This window comes from Mus caroli, unplaced genomic scaffold (genome assembly GCF_978045245.1).
Source record: "Mus caroli unplaced genomic scaffold, Mus_caroli_1 scaffold_7, whole genome shotgun sequence".
NCBI lineage: Eukaryota > Metazoa > Chordata > Mammalia > Rodentia > Muridae > Mus > Mus caroli.
This window is the reverse complement of record NW_028227262.1, coordinates 133,927,709-133,950,772: the sequence shown is the minus strand read 5'-3', so window position 1 is coordinate 133,950,772 and position 23,064 is coordinate 133,927,709. Positions and strand designations below refer to the sequence as shown.

The 23,064-nt window shown below is 42.7% G+C and overlaps 1 protein-coding gene across 3 annotated transcripts in view; it reads left to right on the top strand.

The window, feature by feature from the left end:
* Positions 1 to 11,446: 11,446 nt before the first annotated feature.
* Mdfic (MyoD family inhibitor domain containing) overlaps positions 11,447 to 23,064 on the top strand; it is an 82,243-nt gene continuing 70,625 nt past the window's right edge. The window contains exons 1-2 of one of the 3 annotated variants that reach the window (XM_085840812.1): positions 11,447 to 11,829; positions 12,053 to 12,230. In XM_085840812.1, coding sequence (XP_085696938.1) covers positions 12,137 to 12,230 — 94 coding nt within the window. In that variant the 5' untranslated portion in view covers positions 11,447 to 11,829; positions 12,053 to 12,136. Of the gene's footprint in view, positions 11,830 to 11,957; positions 12,231 to 23,064 lie in introns of those variants that run through there. The other 2 variants (XM_021164706.3, XM_085840811.1) reach the window with 2 other exon arrangements.

The window sequence follows — 23,064 nt, the reverse complement described above, 5'->3', positions numbered from 1 at the left end:
TAGTTACACTTGCAAGGACTCTTACTAAATGATGTGATATGCACAGCTTCTAGCATTAAGAGGCCGGCTATCTTTTAAGGGGTACCATTCAGCTAGTTACAATGCTCTATATATCTTGGATAAGGGGAATTATGCCTTTTCATAGACCAGATCAATTTGAATGGTCTGCTGTTGCTGATCTAAGAGAAACAAAATATGTTATGATGATCTCTCTGGTAATTGTTGGGATGTGTATAAGGTACCTTCTCCCATATACCGTCACAATATCCTTTCTTCTTATAAACGTATTGCATTGTCTGAAACTGAAGAAATGTTCTTGTTGTGATTGTTATTAGTAGTAGTGTTAATATTAACACTGAAGTTAATAGTACATGTCCCATTGTGAGCTCAAATCATTTCGAAGGGGCCATGAGTACAGAGGTGAAATTGTGTCTCCCAGGGTAAAGAGGACTGCACTGATCATACCTGCAATGAATGTGTGCAGTCAAATTCATTTTATGTAAAGCTTGGCATGAATTTTCTCAGAGTTTGGAATGGAGAGCATAGGATAAGCCTCTATGGCTGTCAGTTCTCTCCTGTTGTGATACAATTCTGGAGCAAACAACTTTAAAAGGATTTGGTTCAGAGCTCATTGATTTAGAGGCCTCAAGCCAATATTGTCTGACTTCATAAGTTTGAGCCATGATGTAGTACCTCGTAGGGCCAAAAGGTATGGAGAAGCACCACTGCTCACCTCACTATGGGCAGAAAGCACAGAGAAAGGGCTTTTCTTATGTTGTTCTTCTATTACAGAGATAAAACACCATGACCAGGGCAGAACATATTTAATTTAGCCAAGGTTAGCATCCATGATGGTGGAGGAAAGGTGTCAGAACATGGTCCAAGAATGTAGTCCTATGAGGAGAATTCTGAGTGCTTGCAAGAGCAAGAAAACACCAAGAAAATAGACGGGTCTTATGACCTCAGTTTTTTCAAAAACCATGGAGGTGTTCTTAGATTGTGGTTTTGTGCTCCTTGAAGGAGTTGTTTGGATTGAATTTAGTTTAGATTATTCATGACACCTTGCTGTGGTTATTTCTTTACATGTCTCTATGAAAAAACAGATTTTTGCCAGTAGCCTGCCCTGGTGTACAGTTTACTTTGTACAGTTTACTTATGTGACTGCTCTTAATTCTCCAAGTATAAATTGTCTTATGCTCTGAGTAAAGTTGGCTATTGCATCTGACTCTTGTCCACCTCATTTAAGGGCTCCATTCTCCCCAGGTTCCACTGCCTCTAGAGAGGTACACAGAAAGGAACAGTGGAGAGCTCACACCGTAATTCACAAGCATGAGTCAGAGAGAGAGCATTGGAAATCACATAAATCTTTGGAAACCTTCAACCCCTCCCCCAGTGACATACCTCTTCCATATCTCCTAATCCTTTTCAAATTATGTCATCAATTGGGGACCAAGTATTCAAACATGGGAGAAAGGGGACTATTCTCACTCAAATTATCAAAGTCAAAACCAAGGGCATGTCTCCAAGCATCTGCTTCCTCCAGCCATCTACTTCCACACCAGTCTCTTCCCTGGCTCACTTTCTGTGTATGAATCAAAGATCTGTTTACTGTTCACTGCATCTATTAGGCCCATTTTTGTTTTTTGTCATTAATGTGACAAGTACCACCATAGGCTTCCTACCTCTTTCCAGGGGACACAAGCAAGAATGTAACGCAAGTAGAGACCATGAAAGCCAATGCTCCAATCCAGAGAAGTTACTCAGGGAAGAGACTGTAGCTGAGAGCCTAGTGTGCGAGGAGGACAAGTCAGGCTAGCTAACTAGAGAAGATTTTGTCTTCTGCAGTCTCTGCCCACGTAGTCACCATAACAACAACAAACTCTTTGAAACTCTGATCTATACTGTCAGGTGAGTGTTTGCTTCACCATTGCATGGAAATCATGGATTCATTTATGTGTGTTCTAGGAGAACAGGAGGAAGCCTGCATGGGGAGAAATGGGGCCTCTAGTTCTGGTATCTGAATGCCTTTGCTAAGTCATTCGGCTTCTCTGGGGCTTCCTCCTGTCTGTGCTTTTGGGCTGTTTTCTCTTCTAACTGGAATTCCCTGACCTCTTTGATAGGCACGTTTTACTCATCAGAAGTACTGGCTTGGTGTCTTTTCCTCTCAGACACATCCCCTGAGACCCCCCACCCACGGCTGAGCATTTAGGTGCCACTTTCTGTGACTTTCTGTGGTACCTTAATGACACGACTTTACTCTCCTTCTCTATTGCTTTCCCCTGCCTTTGCCTAGAAGTTCCAGGAAATAAATTAAAAAAAAAAAAAAAGGGGTTTTCTCTCTATATCTGCACCTGCTATGGGATCTCTGAATGAAGTTTGCATCTTCTATTGTTCTACTTGGGAAAAGAAAAAAATTGTCAACATTGGTGATTTTGATCTTTTAAAATCTGGAAAAAAGCATTACTTCTGTTTTTAATTTAAACTTTTGTTTTGTTCCAATGGATGATTTTCTCAAATATAAAAACAATGACCCGATTTCCTGAACAATGGAGTAAAACACTCCTCTCAGCGACTCCTTCCTTAATGACTCTGGGCCTCGTTAGGAGCTCTGCCTCCACCATGCTGAATTCACTAAGGCGTAGACATGACATGTTTATTTGCCTGTGTCTTCCCTGTCTGTCTGCTGCCATTCTTCCCGCTGTCATTTCACTGACCTAATAAATCCCTCAGCTACTCCCTCCTCAAAGTCCCCACATCCTAAATTTCCCTCTTCCAAAATACTGGGAGTGAGTGAAAACGGTAGATAATAAAGTTGGTTTGATTGGTCTGTCCTCACAAAAGAAGCAGCAGAACTTGTGAATGTATGTGGCCTGTTCTGATAGTTTGTGACAGCTGTGAAAAGGATTGTGGGTGTTCATTTCTAGTTTCTACATCCTTAGGTTTGGAGATTTCTTAAGTCCTGGGTTTGCATAAACCTGATTCATACATTTTCTGAGCAAAACCACATTCGTACAATCTGGGGATAACTCACTGAGTGCTCCTGAAAGGATTTAAAATATTTAAGTCACTTATTTGAAAACATGTGTATGATAACAATAGTAATCATTATTATTTAACAGAGAGGGAGTCCACACACATGCCATGTCATGCATGTAGGATAAGAGATAATTTACAGGACTCACTTCTCTTTTGGTTGTAGAGATTGAATTCAGATCAATATGGCTGTGTAGCAGCATTACCTACTAAGTCATCTCGAGTGCCCCCAGTCATTTGATTTTAAAAAGCAACTCATGAAATACTAGAATGTGAACCCTTATTGTGTCTTCATTCATAAATTATACACAAGTGATTATAGTAGTTTATACATCTTGTACTCTTAATATTCAATATATTATCATGTGAAAACAAGCACACATGCAATATTTTAAGATCGTTCTGTTCATATTGCACTCCCCTGGAATACATATGCAAGTAAAACACCCTATTTACAGAACTCTGGTTTAGATAGATATGTGAGGTGTATAACTTAGATATGAGGGCAACAGACTAAACTCTGTGCCAGAACTGATTTTCAAACTGATTTCCAGAGTCTAACATATAACCTGGGTGTAGAGAAATGCCTCATACACATGTAAGGAATAAATGGCGAGGATTAAGTTGTCCATAGGAGGTTTTATAGTGCCATTGTCCTAACTCAAGAACACCTCTTCACATATATCTTTAGATGTTTGCATCACTCAGGGGGAATGGTTACGGAGCACACTGGGATGTCTATGGCAAAGGGCTTTGATCTAGGGTTAAAACATTCAATTCTACTGGAAGGCTGACTGCCACAGAATGCTTCTTCCCATTTAGATTACTGTGAAATACAAAAACTCTGGCATAAGGATCAACCTGAGATATTTAGAAGAGCAAGTGGGGCAGTGGTACCAGGGGTGCCTAGCTACTTATGGATTTCTAAGCCAGTCAATAAAGGGTGGAGGTGGGGATGGAGAAACAAACAAGCAAAACAGCAGGGACACAATTCAAATTGAAAGCACATCTCTGTAGGCCCTCTGGTATGAGTCTGCATAGTAATTTTGGGCACCCTTATAACTGTCCAGCTAGTAAAGCACCAAAGGTGTTCTGGAATTGCAGATGCACACCCAACAGCCCCCTGCAGAGTTCCCACTGAATGCCTTGTAGATCCTATGTTATTCATGTTCTTAACTGACTAAGTGCTTCTCTGGATAAGGTTTCATCTCTGTAGGTGTTGTGTTCCACCCCTTTCTCTTGGACACAGAAACCTTTGAATCCTCTAGTCTTCATCTTTACCTCTGATTCTTTGGCTCCATTCTTATTGCCTGCATCCCTTCTGATCTCCTAATTGAGCATTCCAGTGCTTCCAAACTATTTTATACAGCACACCAGGGTAGTTTTTCAAACACTCTAAGGCCAGTGAGAGGGCTCAGAAGCTAAAAGACCTTGACACCAAGTTTTGACACCTGAATTTCACTCCACAGCCCCACATGGTTGAACAGGTCCTCGGACCTCCACAAGGCTCTTTGAATATGTGAATGCACACACCACTACACCCCCAAACACAGAAATGTCATAAAGTCATAGTTTACATAGTGCAAGCCAGTGTGCTCTAGTCTGAATGCTTGTGTTATCCCCAGTTTCTTTTACTGAATGCTAATCATCAAGGCATTAGATGACGGGGTGGGGGTGGGGTGACTTGAGAAGGTGATTAGTTATTGCCATGACAAAACAAGCTGCCATGTCTTTTTATAAGGGCACTAATGTCATGACCTAATTGCTTCTGATAATACTGTCCTACTGGAAATTAGGATTTCAACACATGAACTGTAAGGGAAACATAAACACCCCATGACACAGAATGAAAGAATGAAATGTAGGCATTGGGTGGCTCACCAGGAGCCAAGCTAAGTAGTCAGAATGAGCCAATGCAGCAAGAAGAGGGAGATGGGATCCTAGGGACATCTCAGGAGCACACATCTAACTCCTATTCAGATACCAGGTTTATATATGCTTGGCCTAGCAAGTGGCACCATTAGAGGGTGTGGCCCTGTTGGAGTAGGTGTGTCTCTGATTTAAGACCTTTATCTGTTGCCTCCCCCAGCCTTGAGTAGGCTGGCTTTGACCTTGCTGCCACTGAGTATGAGACCACCCGGGTTTAACCTTCTGACTTAGATGGCTCTATTGTTCTGTCACTTGCTGCTGCTCTGAGCTTTGTATGGCTGTATGGCCACAGAGAGCTGTATTAGCACTCTCATAAGATGATTACTCTTATAATTATTCTAATTACAATATATAGGTGAATTAAAGATCTTAAATTTACAAAGCTGCAGTCAATGGAACATTGGCAATTTTAACTATAATTTAAGTTTTTTAATGCAACGTTAGAATATATATATATATATATATATATATATATATATATATATATATGTATGTATAACCTGCTCCTGGCTACAGTGCAGGGCAAATTAAGTCAGCATCTGCTGTGTAAACTGACTAAATCAAGAGATGGAAGGCCAGCAGATAAACTTTTAACCATTTTTCTTTTTCAACATGAAACATAAAACAACAGTCATCCATACAACGAAACAAAGGCAGACATGAATTGACACATGGACATATATTGGTGTACCAAACACAAACAACACAAAGAAGGTAGAGAACTTGACGTAACCAAATCTAAGAGTGTCTCCTGTAGGGGCCAGAGAGAAGGCCAGACATCTCCGGATTTCCCTGTGTCCCTGGGAGAGTTCTGAAATCCATTTTCCTTCTCTCTCTCTCTCTCTCTCTCTCTCTCTCTCTCTCTCTCTCTCTCTCTCTCTCTCTCTCTTTCTCTCTCTCTCGCTGTGTGGTTTGTTTTGTTTTTGTTTTTTGAATTTTACTATTTTTATTTTATTATTTTAAGCCCTACTCCTCTTGCCTGATTGCAGTTCTTGACTGCGGACAAATGCCTGTTTTCTTTTTCACCTCCATTTTCCACTGCAACCCCTAGCTGATATCAGCGCTGGGCCAACGCTGACTCAGTCTAACCTGTATCCCTTTGCACTTACCACAACAATTTTGAAAAGATGAAGTTTAAAGCCAGCACTAGCATGAATACAAAGTGTTGCTCACTGTGTCGGATACATCTTCTTCTTAATCTTTCTTGTAGAGCTCTACCAAGACAGTGTTCTCTCGGTTGATCCACTGGTACCCAGGTCCCTGTTTAGGCGCCACCTGTAGCTGCCTGCGGCCACACTAACTGGGTTCCTGAGTGGGAGGCAGGTGCTGTATGGGAGAGAAGGATGAGAGAAATAATGGAGGCCAAGACATGTTTCTGTCCAAAGCCCCCAAAGTTTACTAAGAGTCTGTGCTTATAAAGAGGGGAGGCCCATCCCCTGCCAATCCATTCTTGGTGCCTGTTGCCAGCTTGTAGGTGATCTGTTGGATGCTGTCTCTGGAATATCTCAAGGGCCTCTCAGCAGGTAGAAGTGTCTTAGAGAAGAGCAGCAGCAGATGACAGAACAATAGAGCAATCTAAGTAGGAACCCCAGGTGGTCTCACACTCAGTGGCAGCAAGGTCAAAGCCAGCCTACTCAAGGCTGGGGGAGGCTACACTTATCCTAGCTGCCTGGAAGTCTGTATTCTACTAGCAGCCTTCAGATGAAGATGAGAAGCTCTTACCTCCTCCTGCATCATGCCTGCCTGGATGCTGCCATGTACCCACCTTGATGATAATGGACTGAACCTTTGAACCTGTAAGCCAGCCCCAATTAAATATTGTCCTTTATAAGGACAATCGATGCCCACGTCTATCCATCTACTACTATTGAGACTCATAAATAAACTCTAAATAGAAGTTTCTGGCTCTGGCCTCTTTGTTTTAAACTAAAGCTATAAAGTTCTTCTTGGTTGAGATTTTGGTGCTATGAGCAAAAGAGACAACAGAAAGATATACATCTATGTCTATGGCTCTTTTAGACAATAAGTAAAATGGGTACTTCTACAGTCAAACTCATATGTCAAACCATATTCAAAGTATCCTTCTCTTTCTCTGCGACTTTGTGGATTATTCCCACAGAGAATTCTCAAAGATATCTCTTCTGCCTACCTCTATGCCAAACATCCCCACATGTGGTTCCATTCACAGTTTTTATTATTTATTTATTTATTTATTTATTTATTTACTTTTTCGTATAGAATAGAGTTTATTCAGGGCATGGGAGGAGAGTTAAGAGGGTAGTAGAGACAGAGAAAGCAGAGAGAGGGAGAGAGTAGAGAAGTAGAGGCTCGCTGTGACCACCTGTTGAGGGGGAAGAAAAGCAGGGAGAGAGCAAGAGAGGAACAGGAGACCAAGAACAGTTTTTATCTTTAAGTAGTACCTTTATAAGATTTGCCTTGGTCATGGCATTGGTTCACAGTAGTAAAAACCTTAAGTAAGATAAGTTTCATGGCATGAGATCTAAGGAGAGAGTTTACAAAGCTGAGCTTGTACCACAGCTAGGCTAGTATAAGAAGTTTTCTCTATAACTTGCTTAAAGTACATGACATCATTACTTTGAGTGTGTATGTGTACAAAAAACAGACCAGAGGCCCCAACCACTATCCTCTGCCCCAACACACACACCCTGATTTTGAGATAGAGTTTCTCATTGATCAGGATCTCCTGTAATTAGGCTGTGTTGTCTATTCAGTATGCAGCAAGGGTCTGCCTCCATAGCACTGGGATTACAAGCACATGTCCTCATGAATGTCCTTTAAACATGTGTTCTGATGATCGAACTCACCGACTGAGTCATTACCCATTGTTTTGATGTGGGCCTGATGATAGCTGTTTGGTTTGAGACTCTCGGACAAAGGATTGAGATGAATAATTTTCCTACTAAAGCAGACTTGGCCTACAGGTTCTCCTCAGTCCCTACCTGGTGTACCCTACTCCTAACTGTGAACTTCCCAGCCTTGGGGCTGGGCTATCCTTTCCCCAGAGGCTCTTTCCTATATAATTCACACATTTTGGGCTCCCCCCCTTCTTCTCATTCTCTTCTCCCCCCACCACCCCTTTCCCTTCCCATGGTGACTCTCCTAGCCTCAGTCCTTGGGGCCAGTGAACTCTCCTGAAAACAGCTTCCCAATAACCTGTGTTTAATCTAATCTAATCTAATCTAATCTAATCTAATCTAATCTGGCTTGAATTGGCTCATGTTTTTTAATACGTAAAATGCTTCTGCTGCTCCAGAGAGGTAAATTAATATTGAAAGTGTTAGTTTTTATTTAATGCATAGTATTTGTGCATTTTCATTCCTTTCCTTTGGAACAACCTCTGTATCTGCTCTTTCCCACCTATAAGAGACTGTTGTCGACCCTATTTGCTGTAGTGAGATTTACAGCTTTTAAAAGTTACTCCTCCTATCTAGATGCACTTCTACAGCCACTAGCCACTCCCTCTCCCTGCTCTCCCTCATCCGACTCTCTGGTACTCCTTACCAATAGTCAATGATTTGGAGCATTTCTCACACACCCGGCACTTTCCCACCTGCTCTCGGGATATAACCTTACTGAGTCCTCCTGGAGAAGCTTCCTCTTCCTCCCTTTGTGAGGCAACCACAGCACAGAGCATTTGACCCCAAGTCAAAAGGGAGCAAGATGCAGCTTTTGACCAACTTGGTGACTCTCCAACACAGTGTCCTGGTTGCTTCCTAATATTTTTACTTGAATTTTATTCCTCCCCCCACTAGAGTAAGATGCTTATATTTAATTCAAGGAACAGTGGAATATGGAGAAACCCTACTGATTAAGGCTGAAGTCTATCTACTATGACCAGACAGCTTCTCTGAGCTCAGCACAAAATGGAGGACTCCCAATTCTCTGACCTTGTCTGGGAAGTCTGATTGCCCACAACTTCTACCTAGGGGAAGGACCATCCAGTAGTCCTTGGCAGACCTACAAGTTCAGTTTCCTCTTTTCCTCTTGCTCTTTTCCCAATAAGAATCCACCCAGCAAGTACCTGGGGATTCCTGGAATGTCTCTCCATGCAAATGAGCTATTCACAGAACTTTAAAACTCTAGTCAATGATTTTCACTTACCATGAAAGTGCCTTACCACTCCCCAAAGTCCATATATACCCTTGGTTCACCCCAATAGAGGTATTCACCCAAGCTAAGATTGGCAAAAGAGCTGTTTCATTGGAGATACTCAGAGAAGGCCTTTGCTCAAATGATCTGTAACACTGAGATCCTCAGAGATGGTCTTTCTCCTTTATCCCAGTTCCCTGACCTCACCCTCCACCCCTCACTCCTGCAGAACTCCACCCACTTGGGAAACTGGCTGGCTGTCCAACATTCATACCATAGTGAAAGAGGATCAAGATGTTTTATGCTCATCTTAATAGAAAAGTTAGGTATCTTATGTCATGTGTAAAAGTGAAATATGGTATGCAATTCAGTGAAAAAATATTTATTGGGGGTGATGGCTCTGTGGAAGAATGGCTTGTGTGCAAGCCTGAGAAGGTGTGTTGGGAGAGATAGAAGTGTAGACTTATAATTCTGGTGTTCCTACAGGGAGATGGGTGTTAGAGACATGTAAATTGCTGTAAATTCAGGAGTCTACCTGCTAACCTGGTGTGTGTAGCTAGGGACAATAAGGGCACCCTGTTCAAACAAGGTGAAAGGTAAGGACTGGAGGCCATCCTCTGACCTCCACAAGGGTACCATGTGCTTGTGACAGAATGAACAAACTGAACAAGGAGATAAACAGTAAGGGGACAAAGAAGAACTTTCCAGAACTTTCTCACTAAGTCTTGTAAGCAAAGACTGTGCCTTGTAGAGCACAAGTTTCCTGTGTGTTCTTTAATGCTGACAAGCCTTCCCCACAACTGACCTGGTCCCAAGAGGTAGGTGTTGGTATTCTGTCTGGACTCCACCCCCACAGTTACCTGGCAATAGCCAGGTAGGCCTGACCCACTATAAAAGAGGCTGCTTGGCCCCTCCTCCCTCTCTTGTGCTCTTGCATCTCTTGCCTCTCTCTTGCTCATTGCTCCCTTGCTTCCCCCCCCCCCCCCCGCTCCATTCCCTTCCCCTCTCTCTCCTTATGGTCTCTACTATTCTACTCTCTCCTTCTCTTTGCCTTTCTCTGCCTCTACTACTCTCTTAACTCCCCTCCCCCTGCCCTGAATAAACTCTATTCTATACTATAGGGTCCTGTGACTGGTCCCTCAGGGAGAAGGGATGGCTTGACATGGGCCCCACCAAGACACCCCCTTCCCCACACCCCACCAGCTAGAACATATCTTTATAGCTCTTTCTCTTTTTATGATCACAACAGTAGGTTCTATGTAGTCCAGACTCTTGACACGTTCTTAAGAGACTTAAGGCACTTTTTACAATGCCATCAATGAATCTACAACATTTATTTAAAAAACGGGGCCATATCTATTAGCTATAGGTCACCGAGAAAAATGCCATTTTCTATGGAATCCAAATATCTGCCTTCAGAACCTTTGAAGATTGATTTCTGAGAGTAGTTGAAATCAAGTTCTGGCTTCTTTAGAGGTAAGAAATAGACCTTTTCCGTCAGTTGAAAAGAACTTAAATGGTCACTTTTGGAAGATAAACATTCCTGATGTATTATTAGTAATGACGGGGGTGAGTGAGAAGAGAATCCATTAAGTTTCTTCAGTTTTGATATGTACCTCCACTGAACTCTGCATTTCACTGAAACAAAGAACAAAAATTAACCAGATGTATAAAAGTTCTTAACAGCCAGTTCCACTTGCTCTTGGCCCTTTAGAGTCTGCCACAATCGGAACATTTCATTTAAAGAGCCACCGCCGATGAACCTTTTACGTCTGAGCACAGTTTAGCTTCCCACAGACGTCACACAGTCAGAGAGGCACTCAGCTTGGGGTAGAACAGATGTGCTCAAGAATGTTCACCTTGCACTCCTGGGTGGCTTCTGTGGCTCTGTGCAACTGGTTTAACCAGATCAGGAATCCGGTCTGACAGAAGTAAAGTAATAAAAAAGGAAAAGATGAAGAGATTAGACAAGTACTTGGGACCTGTGAACAAGGTTTTAAATACACATTTACGTCTTCATAGTACCAGGAAAGTCAGTGTGTGTGTTTGAACACACGTGTACATAAATCTCTCTCTCTCTCACACACACAACACACACACACACACACACACACACACACACACACACACACACACACACACACACCGTTCCCTGTTTTCAAAGGTTGCTTCCCTGGGGCATTCCTCAAGATTTAATAGTCTATTGGAGGGCAGGATTGAAAGTGGTTTGAGGGGGACTTTCCCAGAAAGGTTGAAGATTTCTGAGCTGCCAAGGTTAGCTCCCTCCCTGTTTTCCCTAACCTTGGTGGGCCTGGGCTAGGGAGCCTGCATCTGGCCTGTCCGGCTCTGGCCTCCTGACCCAGACAGCTCCCTCCACAAGGGAGCTCAGGGCCAAACCTAGGTCGCGCCGCCCCCAACCTCGGGGCTGTCTGCCAAGAGTTCGAGGCCACCCCAATCCGGATATGATGAAAGGGAGCCACAGAGAGAGAAGTGTTTGAAGAGTGTAGGAGTGGCAGCGCGAGGGTGAAAGAGACGCACAAGTGGATCCTAAAGTCCTTCCCGGAGGAGAGGGGCTGCCCGGAGGGAAGGGACGGAGTGCGCGGAGTCAGCGCAAGCGGCTGCCACTGTCGCCGCCACTCCCCGGGCCGGCGGGACGTGGTCAGGCTGCCGGGGCGTGATGGGGCCGCGGCCGGAGCCTCGCTGACTACCGGTGGCGGGAGGAAAGGACCCGGAACAGCCCACGGGGGGGATGCCAAGGTAGGTGGAGGTCCCTTAGGTCGCTCTGCCGCCGAGTCCCCGCGGGTCCCCTCCCAGCGCGCGCGTCCCGTTCGCAGCGTCCCCCCCAGGCTGCTTTCAAATCCTAACTTCCCTGGGGTGGAGTTGGAGGAGGGACGCGGAGGGGGAGGGAATGGCCCCGGCACTGCGGCGTGCTGCGCTCTAAAAACAGTTGATCCTGCTATCCCTTTGCTTTTCCCGCCAGAGGCAGGCCGTTTCCTGCACCCAGCACCTAAGCAGCCGGGGTCCGTGCACCCCGCGGGGACGGCGCGGGCTCGGAGTGTGGCCCATGTCCGGCGCGGGTGAAGCCCTCGCTCCCGGGCCCGCGGGGCAGCAGTGCCCGGTCGAGGCGGGCGGTGGCCGGCTGGGCTCCCCGGCCCATGGTGAGTAACGAGTGCTTGCGAGTTGCGAATTTCTGGGACGTGCTTGCACACTTAGGGATGGGGTGGTGGTGGTGGTGGGAGTGGGGTACTGAGAGGACGGGCTTCAACTTCGTAGTTGTGAACTTTTGCACACTTGTGTTACTTAAACAAGTCTGCCGGAGGATCACTGCCCCAGATCAACAACCGGATAGGAGGGCGGGATCCTAGGTCCCTCTACTCCCCTTTCTTGCTAGAAGCTGGTTGACTAGATGGCTTTTACCTTCTGCCTAAGCACTTCTTGGCCTGGGACTCAGGAGGGGTGTGAAGTCTCCAACCCTTGTCTAGTTCTCTTAAGTTCTTATGTTCTTTTCTCATGCAGGGCAGTCTCTGCTCTCTGAGCAAGCATGGGCTCTCCTCATCTTTCTGGCTCTTGTGGGGTACTCTGACCCCCAGGTTAAGCATCTAGGTTTCTGAGACCAGTTTCTTTTGGAATGGCTCATGCATATGTTTTCAATAACGTTTGTTTTGGAATAAACATGTTCCAAGAATGAATTAACTCTTTTGAGTTCTTCCAAAGGGAAAACAAAATCTTTTGCTTCTGGGAAGCTTCCACAACCACATTTTAAAATTCTTTGAAGGTAATAGACTTCAGGTGCTCTTTGGTGGCAGAACCAAACTGTTAACATTTCTCTTCCCTTTTCCAGTAAGGACAATTCAAATGAGAACAGTTCTGACTGGCAGATACCAGATAACTTTCCAGGTCTCCAAAACTCTTGATTTTAAGCATGTCTAAAATCTTGTCTCCCAGTACCCAAATATATATTGCCTTAAGTTTCTTTCTTCTCTTTTTAATGCACGGGGGGGGGGGGGGTGATGCAGGGGGGGGGGGGAGGGGAGGAAAGGAGTTGCTGTTCTAGCCAGAGTAGATAGTAGCAGAAAACATCCAAGCTTAAATTGAAATGTTATGTTTATCATTTTGTTTTAGAAGAGTGACTCATTTCTTTTCCTAAACAGAGAGAATCCAAGTGATTAGCTGTAGAGAAGCACAGAACCAGACTGATAAACACGTTTTCTCAGAAGCAGCCCGTCTTACACACACTGTATTGTCAACATTGTCATCTCCCTGCCATTAGCCAGGCCCGCCCACCCGCCACAGTCATAGACACTCTTTGATAGGCTCTTTACACTCCCACTTCAGTCATTAATCACTGCTGGTAAACAATGCTAACGCCAAAAATCAACTGCAAATACTCCAGGTAAAACTATTGGGCGGGGTGTGGTTGCACACGCCTTTAATCCCAGCACTAGGGAGGCAGAGACAGGCAGATTTCTGAGTTCCAGGTCAGCCTGGTCTACAAAGTGAGTTCCAGGACAGCCAGGGCTACACAGAGAAACCCTGTCTTGAAAAAACCAAAAAAACAAACCAAAACAAAAAAGATTGGATTTGAAAATAGCCAAAACGCACAACATCTAGTGTTAACGCTAGGGATGGTTAAAATCTCCTGGAAGAACTTGCCATAGCACCTCCTATGTACAAAGCTGCTTGGTGTCAGGTGATCTGAGCACAAAGAGGAAGACATCTCAAAGGGCCTGAGGTTGATGCTAGCTACAAACAACGTGTATATCTCTCTATGGAAAATCAATGTCCTCTTACATGTGAACATTGCCTTCCTCCAATAGTCCCACCTGCTTACCCTATCGCTGGGCAACAAAACATAGTGTCTGAGCAGAGTAGGACATTAGTGTTCAGTTAATCAAAGTTTAGTTTTAAAATTCTGCACACTAAATTCAGTAAGGAAAATATAACACTTGAGGGACATTTACAGAAGATATTTGCAAAAAAAAAAAAAAAAAAGAACGTGATCTATGTCTTCTGCCGTGTTAAACACACCTATTATTACATGTGCACTTAATACATGAAAAAAGCACATTTAGTATGTTGTGATGAACTATTCACTATGTTAACCCAAGGTGTAATTCTTAAAAATGGGAAGTAATCTTAGGGATTTTTAAAATCTAGTTTGAACCTCCTAATCAGATTCTGGGCTCAGTTCTATAACCTGTAATGTGGTGTTGAGAAACGTAACAGAATAGCCTGTTGCATTTCAACACTGAGTTTGCAAGGTTTTCTCTACTGAGAGGACAGTCCTGGACGCTGACCTTTCTGCTGTGCTTCTGTGAACTTTTCTGTTGCTTTGAAAGCATGGATATTATAGTGCTAATACCTACAATGTTGCCACAGAGGAAGGTGCTTGCATGCTACATGCTATAAATGGGGACCAGGAAAGTGACAGGCAAGGTATTTGTGGGATTCAGTGTCCAGGAAAGGAAGTGGGCCAGGAGATAACACGACTAAGTTCTAGTTAAGTACTGTCATGTGGGTTCATGTCTTCTGATGTCCTCAGGGTTACTGGAAATCTAGATGCATATGTGTATTGTTCCATCACTTTATAGTAACAAATTGAGTCAGTTTCTGTGTGTGTGTGTGCGTGTTTGTTTATTTTCCCCTGTGGCAAAGAACCAACCACATCTGGAGGTTGGATCTGACCTCTGGGCTTCTGATTTGTTGTCTCTGCTTTTGCAAACAGAAAGTAAATGAGTTTTAAATGATTTTCCTGTTTATAACCAACTTCTGAAATATTGAGTTATGCTCTCATGCAAAATTCCTGTAGAAATACCTTGGTAGGTGAAAGGCCATTTGGGCCTCACTTGTTCTCATAAGAAAATGGGTTTGTAGATATGATTCCTTGCGTTGTCCTTTCCTTTTCTTTTGGATTAAGCACTTGGATGCTCTTTCTGCTGTCATGCAGTACTGTAAATGAGAGTCTTTTCTCTAAGCGCTACGTTCAGAAGTTTGTAATTTATATATAGTGGAATCTTTAGAAATATTTTATTCCAATTGGTTATATTTTTAGATGAGGGGAAGGACTCCCAAAGAATTTTAAGTGGCTTGCTCAATACAGCAATTGCCCTACATACATCGACAAACAAGAAATCAGGTGGAGCACAAATAGTAAAATGTACGCCATAGTGATAAATGCTGTTACAGTAGTGAATCGATTCTACCTTGTCACATGGGGAGGTTCACTGAAGTTAATAGGTACCGGGTAGTGTGAATCACTGGAGCCTGTTTCCATCCCAACCCCCACCCAGTGCACTTGCCAAGGCGAACGCTGTTGGACTCAGTGCTGGTATATACTTTAATGTGATAATGTGTGATTTAATGTACTCCTGTCTCTAGGGAGAGTCCTCTGAGACTATTAGGCGGACTTTTCATAGCAGGATGCAAAATGCCAGTGAAGTTAATTAAAAATAATCTAAAATAGAAGTGAGGGAGAGGCTCTTCAAGTTTAAACTGCTTAAGAGGAGCTCTGTCTTAGAAGCTTAGCTGAGTTGTCAGGAGTTTTTAGAGCTAATCAGATTTCCTTTTGGGGAAGCCTGTTTGTTTCAATGTATATACTGTAAGCTTTACATATCTGAATGTCTTCACTTTTGTCATGCTGTTTTATCTCTTTTAAAGATGGCAGTTCTCAAAATTTATTATCTATGGACAGCTTCTGTCATTGGTTCTAAACCGGAGAAGATTTTTGGCCCCAGGAAGATTTTTGACTACATCTGGAGACATGTTAGGTGGTCCCAACATGGCAGGGTATGTCACCAACATTTGGCGACCAGAGGGCAGGGATACTGCTCAGTGCCCTGCATGGCACATGATAGCACAGTCCCAAATTAATAAATAGCCTGGCCCCAAAAGTCAGTATCACTTAGACAGAACAAAACCTTCTGTCCTCATTTCTTGGGCACCAACAGGAACTCATCCTTACTATGGTACATAATAAGATTCTCTGGGCTGAAAATCAGGGAATCTACATCTGCACAAGTTCCAGGGGTACTTGATTCTGTCTAAGGTTTATTAATTTAGAGCCTTTATCCACAAAACATACCCCTTTTATTGACTTTTAAATAGAGAGTAGTCCTTTCTTTTTATGCTGGGAGGGGGAGAAGGGAGTCAGAGTGCAACAGAGACTCTTCAAAAAGCCATAAAAACAACTCTAAATTTTATTAACCCATGAAAACTCTCTACTGATGGCCCCCTCCAATTTTGGTTTTATATTTTCAATTCAATCTTAAAGTACTTCTGAGCTTCGAAAGTATACATACATTCTAAAATAAAGTATGTCTTAAACAATGTAAAAGAGTCATGGGGGGGGGGGGGAAAATTGAAGGCATGCCACAATGAATAGGTTCGGACATTTCCTTTGCCACCTTAGTAGAGATTCTTGTCCTGCATCCTTTTATAGCTTCTTGGAGATGCTACTGTAGAGCAAGACACAGGGACAGCTCTCACCTTTCACAGGGGTCCTGTTCATTTGTATGTTGGACTCTTGGTGCCTGGATTACATTTTTGCCTAGAAATAGTAGTAAATTATATTTAGAGCCTTAAAAAGAAATCTCACAAGATTGTTGGAAATCAATTTTATTGAAACTTTCAGGGTTTTCTTTTTGCTTTTTGCTTTTTGTTTTTTGTTTTTTTAAATGATAAATCCCAGACAATATACTGTTACAACTCTGGCGGCCACATCCAAGTAAGAAAGAATAAAACAAAAACAAAACAAAACAAAACAAAATATTAGAAGCTGTCTTAAAACACTTCTCCCATATATATGCTTGAGGAAGGACAGAGATAATTTGGAAAATAGTTGGAGAGCTGCTGGGATTTAAAGGGGATGTGGGAACATTTTTAGGCACATTGAAAGCCAAAGTCCTAACCCTTTCATCAGCATGAGGGGAGTAATGTTCAGTTTATAAGACTGGCTCTGCGAGGGCAAGACTGGTTGTCACAGGATTGTTTCTCCCTTTGCTAAGAGTTAAATAAGTTGCAGAATGCAAACTAGAAAGTTTTAATAACAAAAGAAAGGGAAGGAAGGAAGGAAGGAAGGAAGGAAGGAAGGAAGGAAGGAAGGAAGGAAGGAAGGAAGGAAAACAAGACTGGGATTGAGCTAAAACTGATCAACCTATGCATTGATTTAAGTATTTCGAGAGTTTGAGTGGCCTGGATTGAATGGTAGGAAAAATCAGTTTTATGGTTTAGTCTGGAAGAACAGGGCAAATAACTAGCATGTTAAATATGGTTACATACATGTATATGTATACATATAAACACACACACACACACACACACTATTAAGTACCATAATAGAGGCACGAAGAAAGTTCAGTGACAGAAATCGGAAGACGCCAATCATCTTTAGTTTGGCAAAGTCTTCAGGAAGATGTAATATGACGTGGGCTAGAAAGCATGGTTGTAGGACTTACTGCTGAGAGAGTAGGAAGCATGACTCACAGGGGAGGGTAGATTACAGAAGGTCGGGTACTCCAGACAGATAATTGTGTGGGTTTCAAAAAAGAGCAGAAAATGACAATGGAAACAATCAAGACTTTGTGGCAATTGTCTAGAGGGTTACTACAGTAGTCTGGAAAAAGAGCAGATCCAGGACTGTGCCAGTGCAGGGGACACTGAGGAAACAGATTTAAGAACAGCAGTAAAAATAGGACAACCCTTGCCTAAGAGGGCCCATTGATATTTACTAATCTTTGATTCTTTTGAGGTCAAGTGCAGTTTTCACACCTGTTGATGAATTAAATGGGCATTGTTATGTAAAATATATATTATTTGAAGCTATTGCAAAGGTAGGAATTTAAGGCCAGCTATAGATTTGCTCTGTCACTAGCATGGTAACATGCAGGAGCCTTCAAGTCTTGTTTTGAGTATGTTGAGTCCAGGGAGCTTTCCATTAGTCATAGTCACCAGTAAGTAGCTGAAAACTGGCTTTGTAACTATGTGGAGGTGAATGTCACCATCAGGGAGGTAGACAGTAGGCTCCAGAGTCAGGGAGGGGATGAAATCTTGAGGGAAGGGCTGTACCTTGTATTGAAGTACAAAAAACAAAACAACAAAACAAAACAAAACCCAAAACAAACAAACCTACAGAAGAGGAGTATAATGGCTCTCCAGAAGTATTGAATATTTTAGTGATATTTAGTGGTTACAAGAGGTAAGAATCGTTATTTGTAAAGGATGAACGATGTGCATAGAAGACTTCTCCCAGAATGGCTGGTTGAGAATTCTCACCTTGCTGTGAAGAATACTCAGGAAAGAGGCATCAAAATATAACATGGGTTGATTTGGGTGTCTGTGTTGTATCTCGAGCACTTCTAGCACAAAAAGTCAATTTCTAGAAAGGGTTTAGAGAGTTGGGATAGCTTCCCTTTGAAAGGGTGTGGGAGAAAAGGATTAAACGATAATCTGGAGAAAATTAGATAAAAAGAGACTATTGAAGGCCCAGCTCCTCTCGCTGAAGTAGATGGTAGTATTTGTAAAGAGCAAGGGAGGTCAGGATGAGTCAAGACATTGGAGATTTGTGGTAAATGCTGAAAGAGGAACGTATTCAAGAGGGAATCAAACTGATGCAAACCCTGGGGCTTCTCAGTGAGGCTGAGGGCTTAGCTAAGAATGAGAGGCATGAATTCTGCTGGACAGGGATCAGCATGGCTGACTGCCTTTCTCAGAAGGGATCATGTGGGAGCTTGGGAATAGAAGCAGAGAGAATGGATTGTGGAATTGGCATCGGACTGGGAATTGGCAGGGTTTCAGAAAGCCATGGAAGAAAGAGGGACAAAGGACAAATATCCTGCAGATGTGGCTGGCGTGTCTTTGTACTCATTGGACATCATTTCAGGTTGGTAGAGGAGGAGGGAGGAAGGGAGGAGGAGGAAGATAGTGAAGGAAAGCTCACCAGCTAGCAAACATTGCCACAGGCAGGTGAAGAGCCCAGCAGAGGTAGGGCTGCTTTGTTTGGTCAGTCTGCCTTCAAGGACTTGATATATATGATCCAGTGACCTTTATAGAGCTGTGAGGGAAGCTGTGGAATTTTGGGGTGTGTTAGAGCTTTTCCTGTTTCTTTCAACCTTATTTCCTGGATCTGGTTGAGATGATTTCATGGAAAGAAAGCCAAATAACAGTGCCTTTTACCAGTATTATATTTTCATAGTATTAAAAGGGTGGGGGAAAAATGAGGAAACATAAATTGACCTAGTCTACAGTTATGCCAGTTGAAAATGGAAAGTTGTTTAGAACAACAAACAACAGGGGAAAAATTCCATCTAACTGCATGAGGTAATGTAGATAGTGTCTTGTGTGAAGGCAGAGGCTAAAGTGGGTGATTTCTGTTTCTGTCCCTAAGTATCTGTGTTCGGCTTTTGTTAAAAGGCAACTGTGTGCATCGCCCAATTCTAGACTTTGGGATGATTTTCATGTTGGTGATTCCCTGGGGGCAGACTGAAGAGGTTGTAGTCCTTCTATTTCGGAGAGAGGTTGTATATATGAACTAGTATTTTAGATCTGTCTCCCTCCTTTTTTCCTCCTCCTCCCTCTCCCTTCCTTCTCCGTTCTTCTTGCCAGTAACAGTAGCTCTTCCTGAAAGGATTTAAAAGTCCAGCTCTTCTTTTTACCTTAGCTTACATACCTGGGAGGAGTAAAGCTCTTTAACTGTAAGATTCTGCAGCAGGAGTTCCAGTTCATAATTCTAATTCTGATCACCCAAACTCCAGTAAGCAGGAACTTGCTATTTTAACTCGAAAATGTTAATTTTGCTTGTGGTTTCTACTTGCAGTCTACTTCTGTTTTCAGATTCACGCCCACATGATCTGAACAAAGATGATTCACATACATGTGCCTTTTGGCTCTGTCTTTTTGCAGTCTCAGGAATGAAGCTGGAAATGAGGTTTTATGCTAGCACATACATTTTAGTATTGACATTTGAAAGGGAAGACCCTATTCTCAAGTGTTTTGTGTACCTGCTATATACATGGTCCCTTGAAGATTAGGAATGCTTATGTGCATAGCTGTACCAATAAGGCATATAGCCATATGCACATTGGTGAGGGAGGATGTGAGATCTGCTAAAGGGAATTGCAATCCTTGTTTACATACCACTGGAAGATTACAACAAGAATATGTGGCAGATTAGTTAGTGCCAGTTTTCACTATGGTGGTTGTGGTCTAGTTTTGGAGCTTCTCAGAAATTATAGTGATTGGGACAGACTCTCAGGGTGATGGGAAGCGTTTGGTTTTGTTGGGCTTGTATTGCTGGTGACATCAGTTGAAGAATGCATGACCACAGATCTTATGCTTTATTTCTTTACTCCTTTATGTTGGTTTGAATTTGTGCAGAGTTGACACTCAAAATGAGGTAACTCGTGGTAGAGCAGGTGTCAGAAACTCTGTTTTTGTTTTTGTTTTTCGAGACAGGGTTTCTTTGTATAGCCCTGGCTGTCCTGGAACTCACTTTGTAGACCAGGCTGGCCTCGAACTCAGAAATCTGCCTGCCTCTGTCTCCCGAGTGCTGGGATTAAAGGCGTGCACCCCCACGAGTCAGGTGGCAGAGTATCAGGAGCCAGCTCTGCCTTCCTTCCCCAAAGCATAGCTCTCCTCATCTGTTTCATGATGGGGCAGCTTCTGACCTTTAGAGTGTTTATGAATATAAACCTAGTTTCTTATTTTACTCAAGTTATAAGCACAATCCTTAGTAAGTCCTTTTTTTCATCAAAGGTTTCATATCACTTCTCAGTAAGAAGTAAGATAAATTATCAAGCACAGGAATACAGCAAAGGAGCTCTTGGCCAGAGAACAATGTGAAAAGCATTTCTTTTTGTTTGTTTGCTTAGCAAACAAGTGTTTAATATAATTTTCATATGAAACATATAAACCCAAATAGCATATCTGAGAACAGAAAATACAGTTTCTGGGTAATTATTGATCTAAAGAACATTGTGTTGAGTTTTTCTGAAAGGAAAGTACTCCTTGGGAAGGAAACAGATAGGCAGTCTGTCCGTGAATGGAGATTTATAAGAAGGTGGGAGGGAACTCCTAATGAGCAGAAATGGTAACTGATTAATGTTTAAGACACAAGGAAAACCGGAAAATAAAAGTTGCTCATGGTTCTGTTTCTACCGTTGCCCAAGATGTGGACTTCAGTAGGGAAATAGGCAGGAAGCACTGAAGACTGTGAGGGACTTGGGAAATCACTGTATTTCCTTTGTAAGGATGTTAGGCCTATCAGGATATCTAAGATAAGGGAGCTGTTCAGGGTCATCCTGCAGCTGCAGAATGGGTGAAAGGGAAAGAGATGACAAAGATGGTAGAAATACATCAAACTGGGATGTGGGCTTAAAGGAGAATTGAACAAATGTCGCATCCCAGAGGTAGGGCTGAGAGTGTCCCAAAGCTGAGTTAGGGGATTATTTGAGAGGCTTCTTGTTTAGGTTTCTGAGAACTAGGAGAGGCTCTACCTTCTGACTTGAAATCAAATCTCTTATCAATCATTCGGCAGTGTAAGAAATCAATGTCAATATAATTTTAATTCATACATCATTATTCTGTTTGTGTCCTTACAACAACTTGTAGTGGCCTGCTCTGCTTCTCTTTTTTATTTACTTCAAAGTCAGAGTCTTGAGCTTTGCAATGCTGTTACAGATTAAACAACCCCCTTGGCTCATTATTGAGTCCCGGTGCCCTTCATTCTTGTAAAAGTGCCAAAGAAGGGTTCATTGCTTGGCCAGAGAACCAGAAAAGGAATTTGGTCCTGATCAAATCACTGAGAGCTAACAGAAAAGTGTTTAAGGCTGAGACCACTGAAAGAAGGCTTCTAAAGTACATTATGTATGTGAACAAAAATGTCACAACTAAACCCATGATGGAGTCTGAACACTACACACTAATAATTTTAAAAGGAGGAGGTAAAGAAAAGAAAGGGGAACTAGACAAGATTAAAGATGAGGGCATCATCCTTCTGGCATAGGGGAAGGTGGAAGAGTTCATTCTACACAGTGTTCAGAGACAACTAAGTAAGGAAGCTACTGTGGACACCGTGTGTGGACTTCAGCAATCAGTTATACAGAATGCTTTCCAAACAGTCAATCTTCTAGGTAAGGTTAAGTGGTTTTTTGTTTTTTTTTTTTTTTTTTGGTCTTTTTGAGACAGGGTTTCTCTGTGTAGCCCTGGCTGTCCTGGAACTCACTTTGTAGACCAAGCTGGCCTCGAACTCAGAAATCCACCTGCCTCTGCCTCCGGAGTGCTAGGATTAAAGGCGTGCGCCACCACGCCCGGCTCCTAGGTAAGGTTAAGTAAGACTACTTTGTCCACAGTCAACTAGAGTGCAAATCCAGAGAATGAATCGAGGTAGTTATCACAGGGGAGAGAGAAAAGGAGACATTTTAAAAGACATGGCAGTCACATAAGTCAAGGATAAACATTTATGTAGATTTGTTTGCTTGTCAACTTTGTAAAAAAAACAAACTAAAGCAAATCAATCAAAGTGATCTGAGTAGTGATGTTAGCTAGACATAGTGGAGCTCTTTGAATAAAAGTGATTCCTAGCTGTAGCTTTGCTGGAGTTCTGCTCTAGCAGATTCCTTTCTCCTGGAGGACCAATGTCTGTGTCTCTTGCCAGTTCTTGGGGGATGGTGAGTATTGGATGTTTTCGTCTGAGTAACTCTGGAAGACAAGAATGCTACATTCCATGAATCTTTGAATGTTTGGCTATAGGGTGAGTGTTCCTGGTTGAGAAAATACTGCTAACCTTGAGAATTCCAAGACTCGGGATCAGGTGACTTAAAAGTACATTCACCAGATTAGGAGCGTAAAGGTACTAGAGATTAAGATGTTCTCTTTCCCTTCCCAAATTTCTCTTTCTAATCCTCCTATCCCCCCGCCCTTCCCCACTCTCGCCTCTTTTAAACAAGGACAGTGTGGTATCCTTCTCTCCCTCTCTGATTTACTACAATGTATTTTAAA